We start from the raw sequence: 22862 nt of genomic DNA, 5'->3' as shown, positions 1-22862 counted from the left end.
ATTCCTAAGGAACTTTAAATTTTAAATGATTTTTAAGAACTCTGTTTTTGGCTTATAGAAATGCAACAGGTTTTTGCATCTTGAGCTTATATATAACCATCTTGCTAGTACTGCTTATTAATAAGAGAAGATTTTCTCAGCAAAGAGAAATAAATGTAAAATTTGTTAATGTAATTAATAAATATAATTAATAAATGTAATTTTTAAAATTTTAGGTCAGCTCTGGTCAATAGATTTTTCTGTGATTATGGAAATGTTCTTAGTGTTATTCAACAGTATAGCCTTTAGTTGCACATGTTTTTAAAATTTAAATGTAAATTAAACTCAACAAAATTAAGATTTCAGTTCCTGACTCAAACTAGTGCACATTTCAAGTATTCAATCGCCGCATGTGGGTAATGCATATCATACTGGACAGCGTAACTCTAGATAATCAGACTGTGGAACCATGCAGTCCCAGGATTTTTTGTCAGTGGCATAGTGAGGTCTTCTATGTGACAATTATTCTTGTTATTAAAAAGAAAAGTCACTTAAACTAACCATCCATCCCTAACTTTTTAAAATAATCCCACGTAGCTTTCACCATCCATGATTTTTCTTTAATTTTATTTATTTTGAGAGAGAGAGAGAGAGTGTGTGTGTGAGCGAGTTGGGGAGGGGCAGAGAGAGAGGGAGAGAGAGAATCCCAAGCTGACTCTGCACTGTCAGCACAGAGCCCGATGCGGGGCTCAAACTCAAAAACTGTGAGATCATAACCTGAGCCAAAATCAAGAGTCCAAGTCTTAACCAACTGAGCCATCAAGGCACCCCCTTTCACAAATATTTTGAATCTTATTTATATTTTACATAACCTACTTCTTTAATTAAATGTTTACTTTACTGTCCTAAAGTAGCACATACCACAGTATCCAAAGTTCCCTTCACTACTGGTAAACTATGATTGAATGAAGAAGCCCTTGTTCCACTACCTTGTTGGTCTTTCTTATAATCACATATTAATCTGTATCAGCCTTCATATTCAAAATCCACCTTCAAAATTATCGACTATTCCCATGATAGTTATCTTTATTTCATTCAGCTAGCATTACACCCTTCTAAATGTAGTTTCAATTATTTTCTCCTAAAAATCTCATATTTATCCATGTGGAAATGCATCTCCTACTTTTTCTTACCCTATTCTGAGTTCTTTCTGTAAATGAATCCTCATGAGATTTATTTCCTCTGACTTTAATTACTTAATATTTTCTAAAAAACTTAAAATATTCTGGTAAGCTCCTTTTTAAAAATTATTTATATATTTTAAATAATGTGTTATGATAAGAAATTATACTTGGTAACCAAAAAACCTGAGTCCTAGTCTTTACCTATAAAAATGAAATAAATGCATTCAAGTAAGTCATTTTATATATAAGATTTGTTCTGATTCTAAAATCATAATGATTATTTAGAAAATTCTGTTTGAAATATGAAGAGATTCAAAATCTATAACACTCTTGAATTCTACAAAAAATCTATAAAAAATGTAGGGATTTCCCCCTTTTCCCATAAATTTGATGTATAAATTATAATTCTTCATCCCTCACCTATAGCATACTATAGCTGCAGTAGACACAAAGACAAAATATGTATAAATATGGTGCACTAATTTTTAAAATGGATACTTTCGTTTAAAAATTTTAAAATTGTTTGAAATTGTTAAAATTTTAAAAATTACCTAATTTTTCACAACTTTTCCATTCCCCATGACACTGCAATCAATCATGAACTATTTGCTTTTCTGTTTGTTAAAGCTCATTTTACAATATCAAGCATTAATTTATCCTTAACATAGGAAATTTTGGAAAATGAGCTTTCATAATTTCTAGTATTACATACTCTCCTAGATTTCCTCCTTTCTCACTTGTCATTCCTTACCAGTATACTCTGGTCATGACTCCATCCTCAGTGTCTAACTTTAGAATGCCCTAACCTTCATTCCCTCTTCACTCTCTATCTACACTCACTACTCATGAGTTTTAAACTGGTCCCATCACTTTAATGGGTAGATGACTGTGGTTCCCAGATTCGTACTTCTAACCCTAACCACTCATCCAAGCTCAAGACTCGTTATTTCAGTTTCCCACTACCTCCACTCTCTGCATAGTAGACATTTCAAAGTCAGCAGATAAAACTAAATATTTTCTTCTGATTCACCCCTTCCACTCCAGTTTTTCCTGGCTCCATAACTCATCCAGTTTTTCAGACCAAAAATGTTGGAATCATCCTTAAAATCTCATTTCCCCACAATTCCCACATCCAGTCCATGAGAAATTCATGCCAGGTCTAACAGGAAAATATATTCTGAATCTACCTACCTCTCACCATCTTCAACTCACTCCAAGACACCATTGCTTGTCTTATCTAATGCAATAAGCAGCCTCTTCCATGGTCTCCTGGCTTTTTCTCTTGCCCCAACCCTTATAGTCTATTATTCAGTACAATAGCCAGACCAATCTTAAAAAACATAAATCAGATCACATTATTTCTAAAACCCATTTCCATCACTCTTAGAGTAAAAATTAAGCTGCTGTACATTTCCTACATGCATTCAATGTTTCTTCATTTATAATACTATCCTCTCACACACTTTCCTTCAGGATTTTTCTTTTTGTAATGGTTTTCCCAGGATCAGGGCCTTTGCATTTGCCACTCCCTAAAATCTGGAAAATCTGTAAGATTCCTCCAAACAAGATCTTGGAAGGCACTTATATTTCACTCTGTGGAGATGTTTTGTAGAAGATATTTTTGCATAAGATAGATATATTTTACTTTGGAGACTATTCATATATCTATCAATGTCTAAGTTGGTTAAATAACAAATGTGAACTAACAGAGCTAAAACAAAATTGTTATAGTTAGTAAGACCTATGTGTTTTAAACAGTGAGCTTTAAAGAACTATAGATATGTGAGGTACACCGTAGTCTCAGTATTTAATGCGTCAGAATCAGCTGAGATGTTTCCCAAATATCCATTACCCTCTACAGAGATGCTGAGCAGGAAATTAGGACAGGATCCAAGAACGTGAATTTTAACAAGTACCTCAACTGATTCTGTTGCAAATGGTTTGCAGACAGCCTTTTGAGAGACACCGAGCTGGTGTATTTTCTTAGATACATGGAGACCAGACATGATTACCAATGATCGTACAACTCACTAATGAGATGCAACTGTGACTCACCAAACAGATGAACTTGAAACCTAAGTGATAAAAGAAGAGGATCCAATAAGAACCAATATAGATGCTATCCCAAGCTAGGAGTTTTGCAAATCCATTCATAGAAATGGACTGGTAGTTAACAGTCAAATAGCACTACATATACGTGTGTTGTTGTGTATTAAAATATATTTTTGTTACATATTTTTTTGCTATAAAATTATGTGTACATGTGTGTCATAGATATAGCTAAAGGATATAGATATGTAAAAATATGTAATCTAGGTTCAGTTCTTCAGCTGATACTTCATAATGTCTTTATAATTCTCTGAATAAAGAACCTCTTCAAATATTGTTTAGGGAAGAAAAATACTTGTCTATTTCTTTTCTCATCCACTTCCTTATCCCTTCCCTTCTTGAACAATTTAGTCCAGAAGCTATTAGATGAGATCAAGTTAGGCTTTGTTGGTGTGGGGATGGTGGGCATGCAGGGAACCACAGTGCTTTGGCATTGTGTCTCAGAGCCTGAAAAGGGTGAGAAGGATGTCTGCAAAAGTGTGGAGTGTTGAAGTCTGATTGGCATGAGAAGGACATCCTTATGAAGAAGTGGTCATGGCAACCACTCAATACAGATAGTCATAACTTTTACTAGGTGAGGAAAATGTATGGGATGGGAGAATGTCAGCTATAAGAATGTGTTTAACAGGGAGATTGATCCAATAAGTAAGGATATTAAGGATACGGTAATCAGTGTTTCTCATTATCTGAGGAAGGTGTTAAGATAGGAAAAGGACGGAAACTAGAATGAACTTTGTGGTGTTAAATGAGGATCAAGGATATTAATGTGAACATATGATTTTCAATACACAGACAGAGAAATAAACACAGATATAATGTGAATGTGTACATGAACATATAAATGTTTATGAATATGTTTTTTCATATGTGTGTACATATATATGTACATAAATGCTCTAGTTCTGTCTGTTTGAAGTACCTGGGGCTGCTGCTTGCCAATAGCAATGAGCACACGTAGTGTCCAGATCTTTGATTCAAATTACAGGTCTCCAACTGAAGGAACTATAGCTTTTTGGAGAAATGACTGATTCCAAAGCTAGGGCACAGAAAATATAAAATGACTGTAGACCATATTATGGGTTCAAGAAATAAGGAAGATATTAAAGAATAATGGTGAGGAACACCTGGATGACTCAGTCAATTCAGCATCCAGCTTGGCTCAGGTCATGATCTCACAGCTCATGAGTTCAAGCCCTGCATCTAGCTGTGTGCTGACAGCTTGGAACCTGCAGGCTACTTCGGATTCTGTGTCTCCCTCTCTCTCTGTCCCTCCCCTGCTCGCTCGCTCTCTCTCTCTCTCAAAAAATAAATATTAAAAAAAAAGAAAAAAAAAAAGAACGGTGAAACACCCAAAGACATATACACCAAATTGAAGGGGTTCCCACAGGGCAAATCTTGAACAATCTAAGTCTCAAAATAAATAATGATAGAAACAAATCATAGTCCATTGAATAAAATAGGACTCTATGAGTTCATACTGATGTAAATAATTAAATTTAATAAATTATGTTTGATGAGAAACAGGATATTTACATACTCACAAAGTACCTTACCATAAAACTTATGAATGAGGGAAAGAGAAAAAATAACTTTATAGTGAAGACTGGGTGACACCCCTCAACCAAATACATAAAATTAATATCCTAGTAAGGGTATAAATTAAAAGTTTGCCAAAATTGTTTGATAGGATGCACTAAGAATAGAGATTTACTACTGTGATATTCCTTCCAACTATACATATCCTAAATTTAATCATGAGACAAATACAAACAGCTAAATCCCACAAAATATCTGGGTCTGTAATCTTTAAAAGTTTCAAAGTTATGAAGGTCAGCATGAGAAAATTTTCCATATTAAAAAACTAAAGAGATAGGATAACTTAATGCAACATGTGGACTTGGGATTGATTCTGTTATTTTGTAGGAAATGAATGGGATAGTCGACAAAACTTAAAAGGGGTCTGAAAATTAGACAGCACGGTAGTAATGTGTCATGTTAATTTCTTGATTTTGATTTTCATGATTATACTTGGATATATGTTTGTAGGAAATCTTAAAGTCTTTGAGAGTGACAGTGCATTATGTTGGCAACTTACTCTCAAATGGGTTGGGTGATGAATTATTTTCATTGTCATTTCAACTTTTCTGTTAGTTTTGAGATTATTAAAAAAATTACAAAGATAAAGGAAAAGATTTCTGAGTCAAGTAATCCTCCTCCTGCTGGCAACTAGCATAGTTAAAACTTTACAATGATAGTCTACAAGTGCTAATTACTCTTACTAGCACTATATACTTCTGTTGGTTGTATCACTTTCCATTTGAGGTTTCTGGGTTTTTTTCCTAATGATGTTTTTTTTTTTTCTTCTGTTTTTTGCTCTATCAAATATCTATGAAATATCTATGAATCTGGTAAAGTCTTCTCTGTATTAAAATAAAATCAATACGATACATAAGAATGAAAATAGGTTCTTGAAGAAATTTATATATTCCTACCTGCATTCAAATTGGAGTAAATTGGCCTGCAATTCATAAACAAAACAAAACACTATAAGGAACACTTGGACTCAGGAACTCCAAACGGTTGCACGTGTTTATCCTGTAAGATGTCTATAATGAAACAGCAGGATAAAGACTGTCTGTCCAAACCGAAATACAACCTTTTAAATCACGTTTCAGGTCAGACCATGGAACAGCAGGCCAATTCAGTAAAAAAATTGAAATAATTCTTGTTTTCAACAATTTACTAAGTCAGCATTTGGAATAATGAAAAACTTACCTTTGACTCTAAGAAAACTGGACAGTCATTAGTTAAAGCAAATGTGTTGTCCTACTGGCCTACACCTGGCTAAAAATAGTAGTAAGACTTGAGAACACCCGGGGACACTCAACAGACTCTCTAAATATAGCCTTTCCTTTCTCTAAAAGCTTTTAGAAGTATACTATCTTTTGTGAAAACTTGGCCTTTATAAAGGACGCATGGACACTAAGGTCGGTGACTTTTAGGCCTAGAAAAGCTTTGAAGTATTTTCTCAGTTTGGGAACCCACATTTTGGAGTCATGTAAACTGAAGCCCAAGAAATTCAGTATTTTGCCTAGCATCAAATGGTAAATAAGTAATAATGATGGCACTCAAACCTCTGTCTTCTAAATCCACTGAACATGGATGGCAGGTAGTAGTTTGAAATACCTGCTTATCGGTATTTCAGGCTTATCGGCTTATTGGGCTTATCGGGCCCGATATACCAGGCTTATCGGGCGTCTGGGTGGCTCAGTCAGTTGGGCGTCCGACTTCGGCTCAGGTCATGACCTCGCGGTCCGTGGGTTCGAGCCCCGCATCGGGCTCTGGGCTGAGAGCTCGGAGCCAGGAGCCTGTTTCGGATTCTGTGTCTCCCTCTCTCTGACCCTCCTCGGCTCATGCTCTGTCTCTCTCTGTCTCAAAAATAAATAAATGTTAAAAAAAAAAAATACCTGCTTATTTTCATCACCCTCAACAACACATTCTTTCTATGCCTTATCCCTCTTACTTCTTTAAGAGGGTTGACAACAATCTGTAAAATTTAGCTATACTAAATTTTTAAAATTTTTCTATATGATATTTCTATGTTAAAAATGTGTAAGGGCATTTTCTTTGCTTCTTAAAATGCCTCTGCCTACATTTACAGTATTTTACTGTTGAATTATTGAATAGTAATAAGCATAGAAACACATTCTAGTAGAGGAGACAAGTGTTAGGGGCAATATGGTAAGGAGTAGAGTAAGTAGTAACTCCAAGGGAGATGGGGAGAAAAAGAAGAGAACAAAAATGTGATTTGTTTGGAAAAAATTAACGGCAAGTTAATGTTTGGCTATACCTAATACAGTATAACCGAACTTAATTTAAATTCCAGGTTAACTTCTGTTGTTTGCATTGCCACAGACTAGGGAGTAAACAAAGCAACACAATTTTTGTGTTCCACTATTTTGTATTAAATTCCTAATGATTTCTACAAGACTTTTTTTTTTAATAAATAAAAAAACAAGACTTGTCTTTATTTTCTCTGTTGGCTTGCACTTTAATAAGCTGACAAATGGAATTTAGCTGAATATTTATGATTAACCCTGTGCCGTAACTTTTTAAATGTTTATTTGAGAGAGAGTGTGTGCACATACCATGCACACATGAGTAGGGGAGGGAGGAGAGAGAGAGAGAGAGAGAGAGAGAGAGAGAGAGAGAGAATCCCAAGAATCTGCACTGTCAGCGCAGAGCCTGACATGGGGCTCAATATCACAAACCATGAGATCATGACCTGAGCTGAAATCAAGAGTCAGATGCTCGGGGCGCCTGGGTGGCGCAGTCGGTTAAGCGTCCGACTTCAGCCAGGTCACGATCTCGCGGTCCGGGAGTTCGAGCCCCGCGTCAGGCTCTGGGCTGATGGCTCAGAGCCTGGAGCCTGTTTCCGATTCTGTGTCTCCCTCTCTCTCTGCCCCTCCCCCGTTCATGCTCTGTCTCTCTCTGTCCCAAAATAAATAAACGTTGAAAAAAAAAATTAAAAAAAAAAAAAAGAATTCATAGTGCTGAAATAAAAAATATTCTAGTTATGTCAATACAAAAGAAATCCTAATTTATACCACAAGGTAATAAAGTCTAAAAGTTTATTTGTTACATATTTAGTTAGTACCCTACACTGTACATATAATCCATCTCTGAAATTTGGAAGAGGAACAAAAATAGAAACTCTCCACCCTCTTGAGATCTCTTAGTTTCAGTTTACTGTAACTTCATAAGTAGTATTTTATTTATTAAAACCAATGTTTACCACTTTAAATAGTTTCTTAAATGTTACTAATAATGCAATTGAGTAATAATGATAATTTAAACTACTGATAATAGAGTTGATATTAGAGATGCTTGATATTGATAGCAAAATGATTTTGATAATCTACAAAATGTCATGAGGTTTTCCAGAATAACAACTTGTCTCCTAGACAAAAAGGCACTTATTATTTGTCTTCTCACCTTACAAAAAGTTACTAAAATTTGTATTATATCTTATTTTTAAATGTTTATTTATTTATTTTTGAGAGCCGGGGGGAGGGACAGAGTCAAAGGGAGAGAGAGAATTCCAAGCAGGTTCCACATGGTCAGCACAGAGCCATATGCAGAGCTGGATCTCAGGAACCATGAGATATGACCTCAAGATATGAAATCAAGAGTCAGAGGTTCAAGCCACTGAGCTACCTAGGTGCCCCTAAAATTCATATTTTAATATAGTTCTGTGTATTACCTCATTTTGAAACTATCGATTTATATATCCACTGTATATGGCATAAATATCACATATATTTCTCAATGGCTACATTAATGTTTTCTTAATTTGTTAAAGTATTTAATGCATGTTGCTGTTCTTTTTTTTAATTTTTTTTTAAATTTTTTTTTTCAACGTTTATTTATTTTTGGGACAGAGAGAGACAGAGCATGAACGGGGGAGGGGCAGAGAGAGAGGGAGACACAGAATCGGAAACAGGCTCCAGGCTCTGAGCCATCAGCCCAGAGCCTGACGCGGGGCTCAAACTCCCGGACCGCGAGATCGTGACCTGGCTGAAGTCGGACGCTTAACCGACTGCGCCACCCAGGCGCCCCCATGTTGCTGTTCTTTAGCATTCACTTTTCTCTCTGGAGCCTATCCCACTGACTTCAAAAAGCCTGATAAATCTGAAAATCTCATAGTAATGTATGGAAAATCTTAAAATATAATGATGGTAGAGAAAAACAGTATTAAACATTGTGCTGAAGTTCATTCCATTAATAAAGAGATAACATTCAGACATATAATAAATATGAAAAACATTTATTACAATATACTGAACAGGACATTTTCAATAAAGGGAGATATTGAATACCATATAGAAAATTCATATCTGCAAAGCAGATGAATTGGCAATGATGATATGTATACTTAAATATATGGAAACATAATCATAGCACCTGTTTTTCTTTTTGGCTGAAAAAAGGAGTATTGGAGTGCTTAAGTACTATTTCAGTTGGAATAGATATTTAGACATTATGCAGAAAATACTTGATTGCGGAAGAGCAGATATTAGCATGTGTATAAATGTGGGTTTTCAATTAATGCATTTCATTCATGCAGAAAGGAAAAGAATGCCAAATTACTTTAAATGTGGCATTGTGATACCTTAACGTGCCATTCTTAGACTTTTGCTGCTGCTGCTTTTCCTTTAGCATTTACCAAAGAATGCCATCTTGTCATTCATCTAAGTTAGAATTCTAGAAGCAATCCCAGTATTCTCACTGAAGGGCCCCCTACCTACCTTCATGCTCCTCACTCAAAAAGTCAAATTCCTGGCTCTCCTATACTAGACAGCTCTCTCCAATGTAGGCCTGCTTTTTCACTCCCTGGCCCAAGATCTCTGCCTCAGCCTCCTACTGAAGTCACTTCTAGTTCGTTGTGAGTAGGGCCTTTTTTAAAGATTCCTCAGTCCTAGGCAACTGCACTTTTGGAAGCTTCACATGACATCTTATCAGTTGTATTAAAATGTTTCCATATCAGAGGCTCCCAGGTGGCTCAGTTGGTTAAGCAACCAACTCTTAATTACGGCCTGGGTCATGATCTCACTGTTTGGGAGTTTGAGCCCCACATTGAGTCCTGCATCAGGCTCTGCTCAGACAGTGCAGAGCCTGCTTGAGATTCTCTCTCTCCCTCTCTCTGCCCGCCCCCACTCTCACTGTCTCTCTCTCTCTCTCTCTCTCTCTCTCTCTCTCTCTCTCACACACACACACACACAATAAACTTAAAAAAAAGTGTCCATATCACATAGTCACTGTAATTTATTGATAACTAACTCTATGAGAGTTGAGCAACACTATAGTTGATAAGCTGCACAAATACTAGTGTTCAAAAAAACTAGTTAGACAAGTTTTTATCGCAGTATTGCAGATTTTTTTCATGTTTTGAAACCATTTTTTTAAGGTGTCAATTTAATAAGTCCTTCTCAAACTCTGGTAAGTGTCCCCGGTAAGTGTCACAGGGCTGAAAAGCCCTGACTGAGGTGGCTAAAGATGAGGACCATTACCTGCATGAGTAGACCAGATCTATGGGAGCTGGAATGCAAAATGTTTCTAGAACAAATATAGAAACCAAGGAAGGGATGGTAGTGTCATTTAATGTGTGTATCAGATAGTATTAAAAAACAAGGTACTGTAGGGATGTTAATAAAATGCCATCCTATAAAGTAATGCCTCAAAACAGTATGTGAACTGTTTACATACTTTTAAAAGAAATATTGCTGACAAACCATCAATAGAAAATTAAGTTTCTTATGCTCTTAAATGACATACTTGTTTTGTAAGTGGTTAAATTAGCTACCAGTTTCATGACTTAATGTTTCCAGACCCTTGTTATTTCATCTTTAAATTGAGATAATGAGAATACTCTACTTGATAGAGTTGTTGAGAATTTAAATTATATAATTCTAATAAACTGTTTAGTATGGAATCTGGCAAATAGCTGATATTTTGTTATTACTGATAAAACACTAGTAAACGATAACTGTTTCATTCTTTTTATGGTCATTGTTACAACTTGGAGCAGACCAGAAAATACTACTGAGCTTGATTTGACCTTTCATTGTTATTTTGAAGATGGAAAAGTTAAGAATGAGTTATTTTGAAAAGAAATGTGTCAGTGTTCTAACATCCTTTCAAAAGTTAAATATTTATTTGATATAGAAAAAAAAACAGTCTTAGTTCAATAAGAAGGTATAGATTTTCAAATTATCTTTCCTCCTTGGAATCATACAGACCCAGAAAAGGAGGAGAAAAGACAAAAGATTTAGAAAGTATTATATAACAAAAAACAGCACCAGCCCCAGGCTTTTAATGCTTTTATAATTTTGATGTGAATAACCCCAGGCTTCCATTCTGACATCAGTACTACCAGAGACTGTGTAAGACATGGTCAGTTTGATTAACCTCTCTCTGCTTTAGTTTCTTCATCTATAATGTGCAAGTAATATTACTTGTCACTTGCCAACCAGCAGTATTTCTTCAGCTAATTGACTGTCTCAGCAGGGATGTTGCAAAGATTAGCTGATAAATGATTTATAAACCCTTTGAAATATTAAGTAAATGATGTAAAAAGCTCTAACAAGAGGACAGAACAAATCATTCCATGCATTAATTTGCTACTTAATTATATATGTTTTATATATATTAAAAAAACACCTTGAAAAAAGGTAACCCTCAGCACAGTGAAAATAGGATAGATTACTAGGAATTCTAGAGTGCTTTTTGTTGCTGTTATTTTTTTAAATCCTGTTATAATTAAGAATATACAGAAGAAAAAAGTGTATTACAGGAAATGATTATAGTTCACCTCCTTAAATTTATGAAAAGTCTTCAAGACAGGAAAAGAACTGAATAAAAATAAGGAACCATGCTTCCTCAGCCTACTTTTACTATTGACAATGGTATAACCTTGATAATTTTACTTAACTAATGAGGATTTTGAGTAAGATAATTTTTAAAAAATCTACAAAATATTTCTTATAGATATAAGAACAATATACAAAATCCTGTGCCAAGCACTGTTAGGGACTAAAAATTCAAAGACCCAGATCTCAGGAAAAATATAATATACAGAGAAGAGTGATATGAAAATAATTAAATAATAATTCTTGCATAGCACCAAATTAAATGAATACTGTAATACATTATTCATTATACCTGGAGATGGGAAAAGGGTGTAGATTATAAATTTGGTTTGAGAGATCACCAGGGTTTTGTTGTTATTGGGAAAGAAGGGCATTCTAGGTTAGGAAAACAGGATTAGAAAACCATAAGAACACCAGACATATTGCAAATATTAGCTATGAATGAAACTTAATATGCATGAGAGAGGTAGTTGTAGGGAAAGGGAAAGTAGGTTGGCTTCAAATTCTAGAAGACCATGCAAAAAAATTTAACTATGTTTAGTGGGTTTCCAGGAACCATTGAAGATTTTTGAGTACTTTTATTTTATAAAGTTAATTCTGGTGATAGTGGAAAGCATAAATTGGAGAAGAATATGTTTAGATAAGTAAGTAGTAAGCATATAATTCTAATAGTCAAGAAACAGATGATGAAGGTAGTGACCAGAGAAAAAATGGAAATGAAGAATGTAAGAGAGACATTGAATAGACAGAATTAAAATAATGAGGTTTGAAAAATTATTAGATGCAAAGATGAGATGTGAGTAGTTATTGGGATGGAGTAATTGAAGACAATTTTAAGATTTCTGTCGTAGGTGGCTGACGAAATAGTGGTAATATACACTAAAATAATGAGAAGAATGAATAGTTTGGAGGTGGAGGTGGAGATACAGCAAAGGGATTCCATTTTGAACCTACTGAATTTGTGTTTTTGAAGACAATCATGGTGGATTTTCAATAGGCAATAAAAATTCTCAAGCTATACTTTAGAAAAATATCAGGCCCCCAAATTATAGATTTGATAGTCATCTATATATACAAGTGGCAGTTAAAACTACTGGGGTAGGGGCGCCTGGGTGGCTCAGTCGGTTGAGCGTCCGACTTCGGCTCAGGTCACAATCTCACGCCCTGTGAGTTTGAGCCCCGTGTCAGGCTCTGTGCTGACAGCTTGGAACATGGAGCCTGCTTCAGATTCTGTGTCCCCCTCTCTTTCTGTCCATCCCCTGCTCATGCTCTGTCTCCCTCTCTGTCAAAAATAAATAAACATTAAAAAAAAAAAAACTACTGGGGTAAATGGGATTACCAAACAGAACATAAAGAACAACCACAAGAAGAATAAATATTATTTAAAAGATAAGTGGGGGAAACAGAAAGATGAAATTTAAGGAAAAGATTATGGGGAAACTAACAGCAGTAACTACAGTAGCCAAAGGAGGAAAAACATTTCAAGAGAAATAACACTGTAAAATTCTGTATACAGTTTGATAGGGATGATTACTGTGAAAAAACTTGAATTTTGTGATTATTCTGTTTTTTTCTTTGAGAAAGCAGTTCTGGTAAATTGATAAATAACGTAAGTCAAACTGCAAAGAAAAACAGAGGAAGCAAGGAAAATTAGTATCTACCTCTTTTCCTATAAGTTTGGGAGGAAATGAAAGTAAAACAAGTGAGTGACTTAAAGAACATACAGCGTTAAAAAATGGAATATATTTTATAACAGGGGAAGTGTAAGCAATTTTATAGTCATTAGAGAAATAGGGAAAAGAAGCAAAATTGAAGGAACAATAATGGGAGAGAAAATAGAATAAAAAACACCAGTCAGATATTAATGTTGGGCAAAAGACTCTTGAATAAAGAGATGAACAGTTTTGATGTGAGGATAAAGAAAGAGGAATTGAAGAAAATTATATAGGATGACCTTGATCTTTTCATAGAGTCATTAGGCAAGATTTTCTACGAAGAGTAAGAATTTGAAAGAATTTGAAATATAAATAAGACTTGAGAAGCACAGACAAATAAAGAAACTGCTGTTGTTAGGGATGATAAAGAGGTCAGCAAGAAATGAACAAAGGGATTTATGAGTAGCTTTGAGGTCACTTGTTGCCTAATTAGTGAAATTATTTCCTAAAGGAATATACCCTGTGCTTCTGGCTTTATAACACTTTTAGGCTTAGATTTCTCATTACAAAGTTTTGATTTGCTAAGTATTGTGGAAAGGAAAAAAAAAAAAAAACAGATTTGAAGCAGACGAGAAATTAACTAATGATACAAATTACTAGATTATGAATTTACAAAAACAATTCGAAAATTTGCCCATGTTAAAAAAGGAAATATATATATCTATGTTTATCTATCTATACAGAGAGATCTGTATCTCTCTCTATATATAGAACCTTGAATGAAGGCATAAGAGTAACAATTATCACATCACTAAGATCAGAGATGAATTGATGAACAGAGAGAAGAATGAGAAGAAAAATCATTAGTATCAAATAATTGGAAGTTTTTTGAACTTGAGAATTTTTTATATACTGAAAATCAGGGAGAAATTGAAGAACTTCCTACAATGAAGGTCGATGGCATAGCATCTCTAATAGTCAAAATCTTATTGTGAAAACCATCAAAAGACATTCTATTCTTTTTCTCATATTGGGTAAAATGCATTCTAGCAATGTTTTGAATGTAATGAAAAGATCACTGCCTTGGAATCAGAATAAAAAAAGGTTTGGCTTCACCTAGTTAATACATGTTGCCTCTTCTCTGTGATATAAATCAGTATATGAGATTGCTTTTTGAAAGTATGCTTTTGATAGGACACTATCCCAACTCTTCTGAAGTGCAATACCTGTCCCTATTATACCAAATGATACTTTAGAGCATGTAATGTCATGACTTGGTGCAGAAATTAGAATTACGCCTTAAGAGAGGAGACTTTTGTGGAATTTTTAAAATCGTGTCTATAGGGCTGTGGTCTTTTTATTTCTTCCTTGCTGAGATTCGCTCCAAGTATAACTAGAATATAGTTCAATTCAAGGAAAAAGGTAATTGAGGCAGCATCAAGTTCTGGAACTCTGTTTTGAGCTCAAGAGACCTAGTCTGAAGCCCTCTGATTTTGTGAGATTAAGGGCTTGCTTTTTGGGAATAAGCTACTAGAATCTTAACCCTGAATTAGATAAATAAGTAGTACCTTTATACAGGAAAAGAAAAGAGAAAAAGATGGGTAGTACTTAGCATGGAAATAAAACAGCTGATATTTCCAGAATATTTTAGGAATGAACAATTTGCTTGCTAAATTCTTTGCAAAATTCTTTACAATTCATTACAATAGAGTTTCCTTCTAGGAAACTTTCCTGTAGGTCTCCTAAACCCTTTCAGTCAGTCTCTGAGATACTTTCAGTAGGTTCACAAGTTCAAAATTATTTTCATAATTATGATATTTGCTTTTTTTACTTGGCAGACATTTGCACAAGTGGTGCAAAAGCATGGTGGGAAAAACTGCTGGCACCTTAGCATGAATCAAGTCAGCAACACCAAACTCCACTAGTAACCCTGGTATTCTTATACACCACCATACACTCACAGTTAATATTTTATAAATACTAGATTTACCTACAGATATACTTGATGAAGCAGTAAAAAAATATTAATTTTGTCAAATCTTGGCCCTCGAATACAGATCTGTTGAATATTCTTTGTGATGAAATGGAAAGTCACATGAAGCATTTCTGCCAGGTACCAAAGTAGATGGCTGTCTCAAGTCAAGTACTTGGGTGACTACTTGGGTTGAGAGCTGAACTAGCCACTTTTCATAAATCACCATTTTTACTTGAAAGAACAACTAACAGGCAAACTATGGTTTTTCAAACTTGGATATTTGGCAGAGATATTCTTGAAAATGAACAAAATGAGCTTGTCACTTCAAGGGGAGCAAACTCCAACTGTGTCTGTTGCCAATGATTAAATCTGAGCTTTCAAACAAAAATTATAATTTTGAAAAACTTATTATCTGTCCCTGTGACCTTGTCAGTTTCCCAGTTCTTGAAGACTTTGCTGATGAGTTAGGTGGTGTTACCAACAAATGTGATATTGTACAATATAGTACCATTTGGCAATTTTGTATAACCTAGTGAACCAATATCCTCCAAATGACCAATGCTTGATATAAAAAAAAATACATATATATTTAATAAGCATATATTAAATGCTTATAAATATAAATATATAAATATATATATTTAATAAGCATAAACAAAGATCCATTTAAAGTACAAGGTAGACAATAACTTTCAATAAAAGAGTATGGAAAGTATTTGATATGATTACAGATCCCACATTGCAGAAAAAAAAAAAAATCCACAATCATCTGAAAAGGCTATTAAAACTCTCCTCACATTTCCAACTAAAAAAATCTGTATGAGGCCAGATTTTCCTCATATAATTCAACTAAAACAACATATTGAGACAGATTGAATGCAGAAGCAGACATGAGAAACCAGATGTCTTTTATAAAGCCAGACATTTACAAAATTAAGCCAGAGAATTGCAAAATGGAAAACAATGCCATTCTTTGTCACTAGTTTTTTTTTTTGCTTTCAAAAATATATATTTCACTAAAAATATATTATTTATGGAAACATTTAATGGGTTTATTATTTATATTTTAAATGAATTAATAAATATTTTTAAAAATTTCAGTTTTAATACCATATGGTAAATATGAGCAGATATAACCACATAAACAAAAACTCACTACTGTTCTTAAAAATTTTTGAGAATGTAATGGATATCTGAGACCAAAATGCTTCAGAAACACTAATATAGACTAAGCCCTAAGCGCACAGTAAACTACTCAGGGGCTTTTAACACACGTTGCATGATTTCATAAAGAACAATTGAGAAGTTATGTAATTGTATTTGTAATATGGGACAGGAAGAATTTTCTTTCTCTTTTAAACTTAAAAGAGATCATACCATTCATATTAGAGAGAAGACTTCAGTGCTTGCTGATGGCATTCTCTCCATTCTTTCTTCCAAGTCTGTGAGTCTCATTTCATGTGTCCCCATTTACAGGAGTAAAATTAGCATGTTATCCAGTCACCATTTGGCTCATGACTCAATGTCACTATAAAAATCATTTTAGCAGCTTCATAGGCCCAACTTCTTTTAGGATACACATCTGTGTGGAATGCTTCAATTTGTTTAATATAGGAGACGTAAGTACATACTTTTCCTATCCTCTTGCAATCTGTCTAAATCTGTAAAATCTGTTAAGGTAAAATCTTTTGGTTTATTTTTGCAAATAATTTGTCCATATGATATTTAAAAAGGTAAAGAGCATAAACAAGGGGAAGACCAACATGAATCATGAATCTCAGTTCAGAAATCCATTACAGAAATGAAGAATTTTTAGAATACCAATATACTGTTTCTTTTCTTAAAGAGTGAGAAAGATTTTTTTTTTTAAGAAGGGGGAAAGAAAAAGCAAGCTTGTTTCTTAGTTATGAATTTTTATTGGATTTTTAGATATCAATATTTGGAAATTTATGTTTTATAATTTAATTAATCTAACTTTAAATGGTGCATTTAAGTAATAAAATGTTTTCTCTCTCTCTCTCTCTAATCAGACTGTGAATATTAAAATAATTGGCTGTTTTGTATAACTGGATAAAAAAATAACATTTTATCTTGTTTGTATCCAGTACTACCATTTTGTGATATCTACAAAATTCTAATTAAAGCAACATAAACAGGAAACTCTAGTGAAGCCCACTTTTGGTAAATTTTGCAGGTTTTATTCTGATTAGTTTTTTTTATAAGGCCATGTGTGCTAATTGCTACTCTTTTAAACATCTACCAGCTGCTGATATTTATTAGATTTTTTAAAAACTTTTATCATTATTTGGTAGGTATCAGTCAGACATAATCATTTGGCAATAGGTTCCCCAAAATATCTAAGCAAAACTACAAGTCATTATACAGTGGAGTATTCAGTGTAAAAGATATTTCCGGTCTCTGATAGTCATAGCGCTAAACTGAAGAGCTGTGTCTAAATGTTTAACTGAAAGCAAAAATAACATAGCTACCCTGCATGTAAAAATAACTCTTTTTGAGCACTTAAGGGGAATTCACTAAAAGAAATATAATCATGGAAAGAGAGAGAGAGAGAGAGAGAAAAAGAGAGTTCATGGCATCTATATATTTTGTCTAAAAATATAATTGTATTCTTCATTCATGTATTTATATGTATGCTATTTGTCAGCTATTTTTCTTTTTACTGAAAAATAAGTCTATTGTCCGGAGAAATAAAATGTAATAAAAATGAAATGCTACTTTTGTGATAACTATTATTATAATAATAATTATAATGGCTACCATAATTGAATGTCCAGTACTTAGCGTATCAACCTAGTAAATATGTTTCATAAGTGCTTAAGGAGAGGAGAAGTTTATAGTAATAAACTCTTCTCACAATCATCATTAGTGTCTTTCAATCCAATTGACAGCCATATATACACATTTTAAAGGTGAGCACAATATACATTTACATATGTCATAACCCTGTTTCTTATTTCATGTTCATGTTACTTAAGAGAATACCATGTGAAAATTCAAATTAAGTTGTTGGCTCCCCCCTTTATAAATAGAAATACTGCCAGGATCTTTTAACATTCCCAGATATATAAATCATTACACAGTATACATTCTTTTTAATTCATATCTTCTCATGGAAAATGTCACCACTTTTTTCTGTCTCATTCTTGACATTTCAAATCTCCTTCAAACTACTATTAGCAAAGTGAATAAGATACTAAACCCCCACAGGCACATGTATTATTATGACAGTCTACCAAGAAAAATGATAATGGCAAAAAGAAAAAAAGGATTTTGTTGCAAAATACAGTACCTTTTTATGCAAAACCCATCAACCTGGGTTAAGTCATAGTTCTGTGTATTCTTTAGCAATCACTTACTATTTCTGGGATTTATTTTCTTTATCTGAAAATGAGGATATTTTTACATACATCATAGCATTGTTATCAGATGGGAAATAATACCAGTTGTGCTTTTTTAAAAGCCTGAGTTTTAAAAAGCCATAAAGAGACTAAGCGTGAAAGACAGTAAGTAACAGTGATTGTGGGATGAATTTATTCCTGTAACTCACCTTTCCTGAAACTTTTATGACATAACATTTATTAGGTTGATGTGCATATGAAACTCTAAATCATCAAAGTAATGTAGAACCTAGATACTGTGTTGGTTAATTGGTGGTAGAGTAGATAATGAAAATATCTTTATAACTAAATAACATTAAACTACTCCAAGGTCAAAATCTTTATCCAAACTCATAACTTACTCGTATACAGGCAATCTGGTAAAACAGAAAAAGTAAACTGGGACTTTCTAGACCTTCATTCCAGAACTTAACTAACTGTTAAGTGAAGATGGTCAGACCATAGAACTCTCAAGTCCTCAGATCATGTACATGTGAAAAATTCTGGATTTTTAGGATTTGGTAATTTAGTATAAACAGGGAAGAGGGAGGTTCTCTGTGGCTACTAATGAAAGATGTAATATATTTCTTCTTCATTGTTCAATTCTATGCAAGATACTTTTATCTAGCACTGACTTTGTGCAAAGGACTCTACTAGGAATTGTATGTAATTAAAACATTAAAATGTAGTTCCTGTCTTGTCAGAGCTTGTGATCTGTCTAGAAGAAGACAGTGCTACTTAGAATTTAAGTGCCTTGTACAGGCACAAATCAAGGCCAGTGGGAATGCCAGCTGAGGAGACAGGGGAAAGAAGACAGAGAGAAGATGGCATTTGGCTGAATTTTGAGGGTTAAATCCATTTCACTGAGCAGATTTGTTAGAGGAAGGCATTCCAGGTGGAATAACAGACTTGAGCAATACACCAGCAGAGAAGCTCTGGAGAAATAGTGTATGCTATTCAGCAACATACAAAGTATGAGAGCTAGTAGTTGAAGTTAAAGCAACAAAAGTGTGTTCTTTCCAGATTATGGAAAAACTCAGCTATAACCCCAGGACGAGCTTTTCCTGTTTTACAGAAAGTAAATATGAGTGACATCAAATAAAAATCAATATGACTTGGCAAGTTATTAGACATGGATATCAAGTGAGAGAAATAAGCAAAAGTATGCTCCAACACAGTGTATTGATGAGGCCAGTTTACTCGATTTGTGTTTTGTTGTTGTCTTTTTTATTGAATTTGAAATGCTTATGCAAAACCAGGTGAAAATACCTATTTAGCAGGCAGTTGACCTTGTGTGTGAGGAGCCTGGGAAAAAGAGATGCATACTTTTGCATTATCCCTAGTGAGGAATCAGAAGCCTCAGGATTAGATGAGTTATTCAAGTTAGAAAGAAAAAAAAAAAAAAAGGTCAAGGACTGACCTAAGTTCCTATAAAAATGTCCCCTAGGAAAAGAAATTTGTGAAGAATACAAAAGTCAAAATAGGATGAAACCAGAATAGTAAGATGACAGACTGTTTTGTTTGTTTGTTTATTTATTTATTTATTTCAGCACCTACCCACCAGGTGCCAAACCAGGATAGTAAGATGACAGATTGTTTTATTTATGTTTGTTTGTTTGTTTATTTTATATCAGCACCTACCCACCATGTGCCAAACATTGTGTTAGGCTCTTTAGATACATGATCCACATAAATTCTCATAGCCACCTTGAGAACTAAGTATATTTATCACAGTTTATAGATGAAACACTAAGTACAGGAAGATTAAATGTAGCATAACAACTAAATGGAAAATCTAAATTCAAATACAGATAGCTATAATAATACTTATGACAATACCTATAATAATCTTGCCTCTGTAGTTTGCTGTATGTGCTAGGGGAGAGTTTCAAGGAGAATGTAACTGGCAATGTCATATATTGTAGAGAGCTCAAACAGGATGGGCACTTGCAAGAAATTTTAAAATTAATCAGTTAGTTAATGTTAATACAGATCATTTCAAAGTAATCTCCATAAAATATTCTACATAAAAGCCAATGGAATATGGCACTTCTAAAGGTTTGTTCAAGGAAAATGAGAAAATAAAAGTAGCTGAACCCTTGTGGGAAGTTTAATAAAGGAAAGAGATGGTAGTGCAAAGAGTTATAAAGATTGAGAAAAGAATGTTTGGTTAAATGATTGGTTTAGTTGTTTGATTTTTGTTTTGTTTTGTTTTTGCTTTTGTTCTTGTTTTTTTTTTTTTTTTTTTTTTAGTAAGGGGACTTGAACATGCTACAAACTTACAGGAGAAATCCAGAGGAGAAAGAAGCTCAAATTATTGAGCAAAAAAAATTATGGATGGAGCAAGGTCCTACAGGAGGTGATAAGAAACAGAATCAAGAGAATGCCTTAGAAAGAGAACGGCTAGTTCATTTAGAAAAGAAAGAATAGCGTTTTACAGAGAAATGTGTTTGAGACAGGAAGAAAGTTAAGAGAATTTACAGCAGATGTCCTACATTTTCTCAGAGAAAGAAGATGCAGGGGGTCTTAAGGCAGGGGGTATCTGGTTGTGTGGCCTGGGAAGCATTTGGAATCCTTCCCACAGAGAAAAGCATAAGGAGGAGTCAACTAGAGGTGAACAAAAGAATTTCTGAACAACCAAGAGTGTATACTAATAATAGAGTCAAAAATTTTCAGTTGAGCCAATTGGCACAATTTTGTAACTTTTTCTGGTAACATTTAGCTACCCAGGTAATGAGATCAGAGAAAGTGCACCATGCTGTTTTCCTAGGTGAGGCTTAGGAAAATCAAGGTGAGAGTAGGTCAAAGGGATTTCTTGAGGCTAATAAGAAGTTACATGAAATGGTCAGCAATTGATCCAGACTGGACCTAAAGGAAGCTAAAAAAAAAAAAGTTAAAGGAATTAAAGATTCAACCAGTGTGAAGAACAGATTCATTAAGAGTAAGAGGGGAAAAAAATGGTAGGTGGTTATGACCACAAAGGGAAAGCTCCAAATTCATAATTTTAGAAATGCGATAGTTTTGAGTGATCATTGTTTTTACAGCTTCACTTGAGCTGTTATTAACTATCATGCCATTCAGCTGTCCCATTACTTATTAGAAAATGGAAGACCAGGAGGTCGAGTGATTTTCAAAAGTCACTCCATGACTAAACCCGGGATCTTTTGAGGAGCATTTTGAAATTTTAATAAAATAATAACCATTAAAGCATATCCCCTTACAAAATAATGGTAGGTATAGTGAGTGAATGGAAAGCAATGTTATCCATAATATAGTCACAGTAAGCATGTAGTATACATATATTTCCTATTTCAAAAGTGTATTATGCTATTCCTCCCTCTTTCTTGTTTCAGCTTCCTCTTAAAGAAGCAAAATGTAACTTTCTCCAGATTGAAAGAACAGCTCCTTCCTCAATATGCTTTGGGGGAACTAAACCTAAAAGAATGTGCTACTTACTGACTGCCATCCTAAATTACAGTGTAGATGGCATCAAGTTATTTCAGAGTGCCAGTGTGCATGCCCATGATGATGTATGGGGTCCACCATTTTTGCTTCCCCCATATTTCTTACATTTTGAAAATATTCCTTTCTCTTGACTATTGATGCGTTTTTAATCTTAAACTACAGTAAAATGTAATTGGAATGTTTAGGAATAGGAGGGAAATTATGTTATTTTCAAGTTCTGTTTCAACAAATTAGTACAACAGAAGTTTATTGTTTTATATATTACTACCCATTCCTCTTTTGACCTTTAGGGAAGGACATAAATTTAAACAGAAAATATTACAAGATTTGCATTTGGTGGTCTTTTGTTAATACACATATCATATTTTACCTTGAAAATATTTTTTGCATTAAGTCTTTAATTAAGTATGTGTATCACAAGTTTGGGGAAACTCACTTTCATTGACTCCTTTTTAAACTTGAAAATTTTATTTCGAAGATTCAGTCAAGAAATATTATTATTCCTCTCAAACAATGACTTAACAAGGGGGACCATAAGGGAGCTGTTCTCCTGGACTGGGGGCAGTTATTTGGTCACTGACATTGATTAGACTTGCTGGTTAATGGTGCTAATAAAAAGCAAACTGAATTTTGGTCAATTTCATTATCATTCTTAGAGTCTGTAGACA

General features: G+C 34.0%; 1 protein-coding gene across 3 annotated transcripts in view; it reads left to right on the top strand.

Annotated features, from left to right (window-relative positions):
- Positions 1-22862, top strand: part of PKIA (cAMP-dependent protein kinase inhibitor alpha) — a 96067-nt gene that overhangs the window by 65696 nt on the left and 7509 nt on the right. Inside the window, exon 1 of one of the 3 annotated variants that reach the window (XM_045454823.1) lies at positions 16826-16950. The exons of the other annotated variants lie outside the window; for them this stretch is intronic. Coding sequence (XP_045310779.1) covers positions 16846-16950 — 105 coding nt within the window. The 5' untranslated portion in view covers positions 16826-16845. Of the gene's footprint in view, positions 1-16825; positions 16951-22862 lie in introns of those variants that run through there. 3 annotated transcript variants of the gene reach the window in all.

This window comes from Leopardus geoffroyi, chromosome C3 (assembly GCF_018350155.1).
Source record: "Leopardus geoffroyi isolate Oge1 chromosome C3, O.geoffroyi_Oge1_pat1.0, whole genome shotgun sequence".
NCBI lineage: Eukaryota > Metazoa > Chordata > Mammalia > Carnivora > Felidae > Leopardus > Leopardus geoffroyi.
The sequence above is the reverse complement of the archived record's forward strand: the minus strand, read 5'-3'. Positions and strand labels throughout refer to the sequence as shown.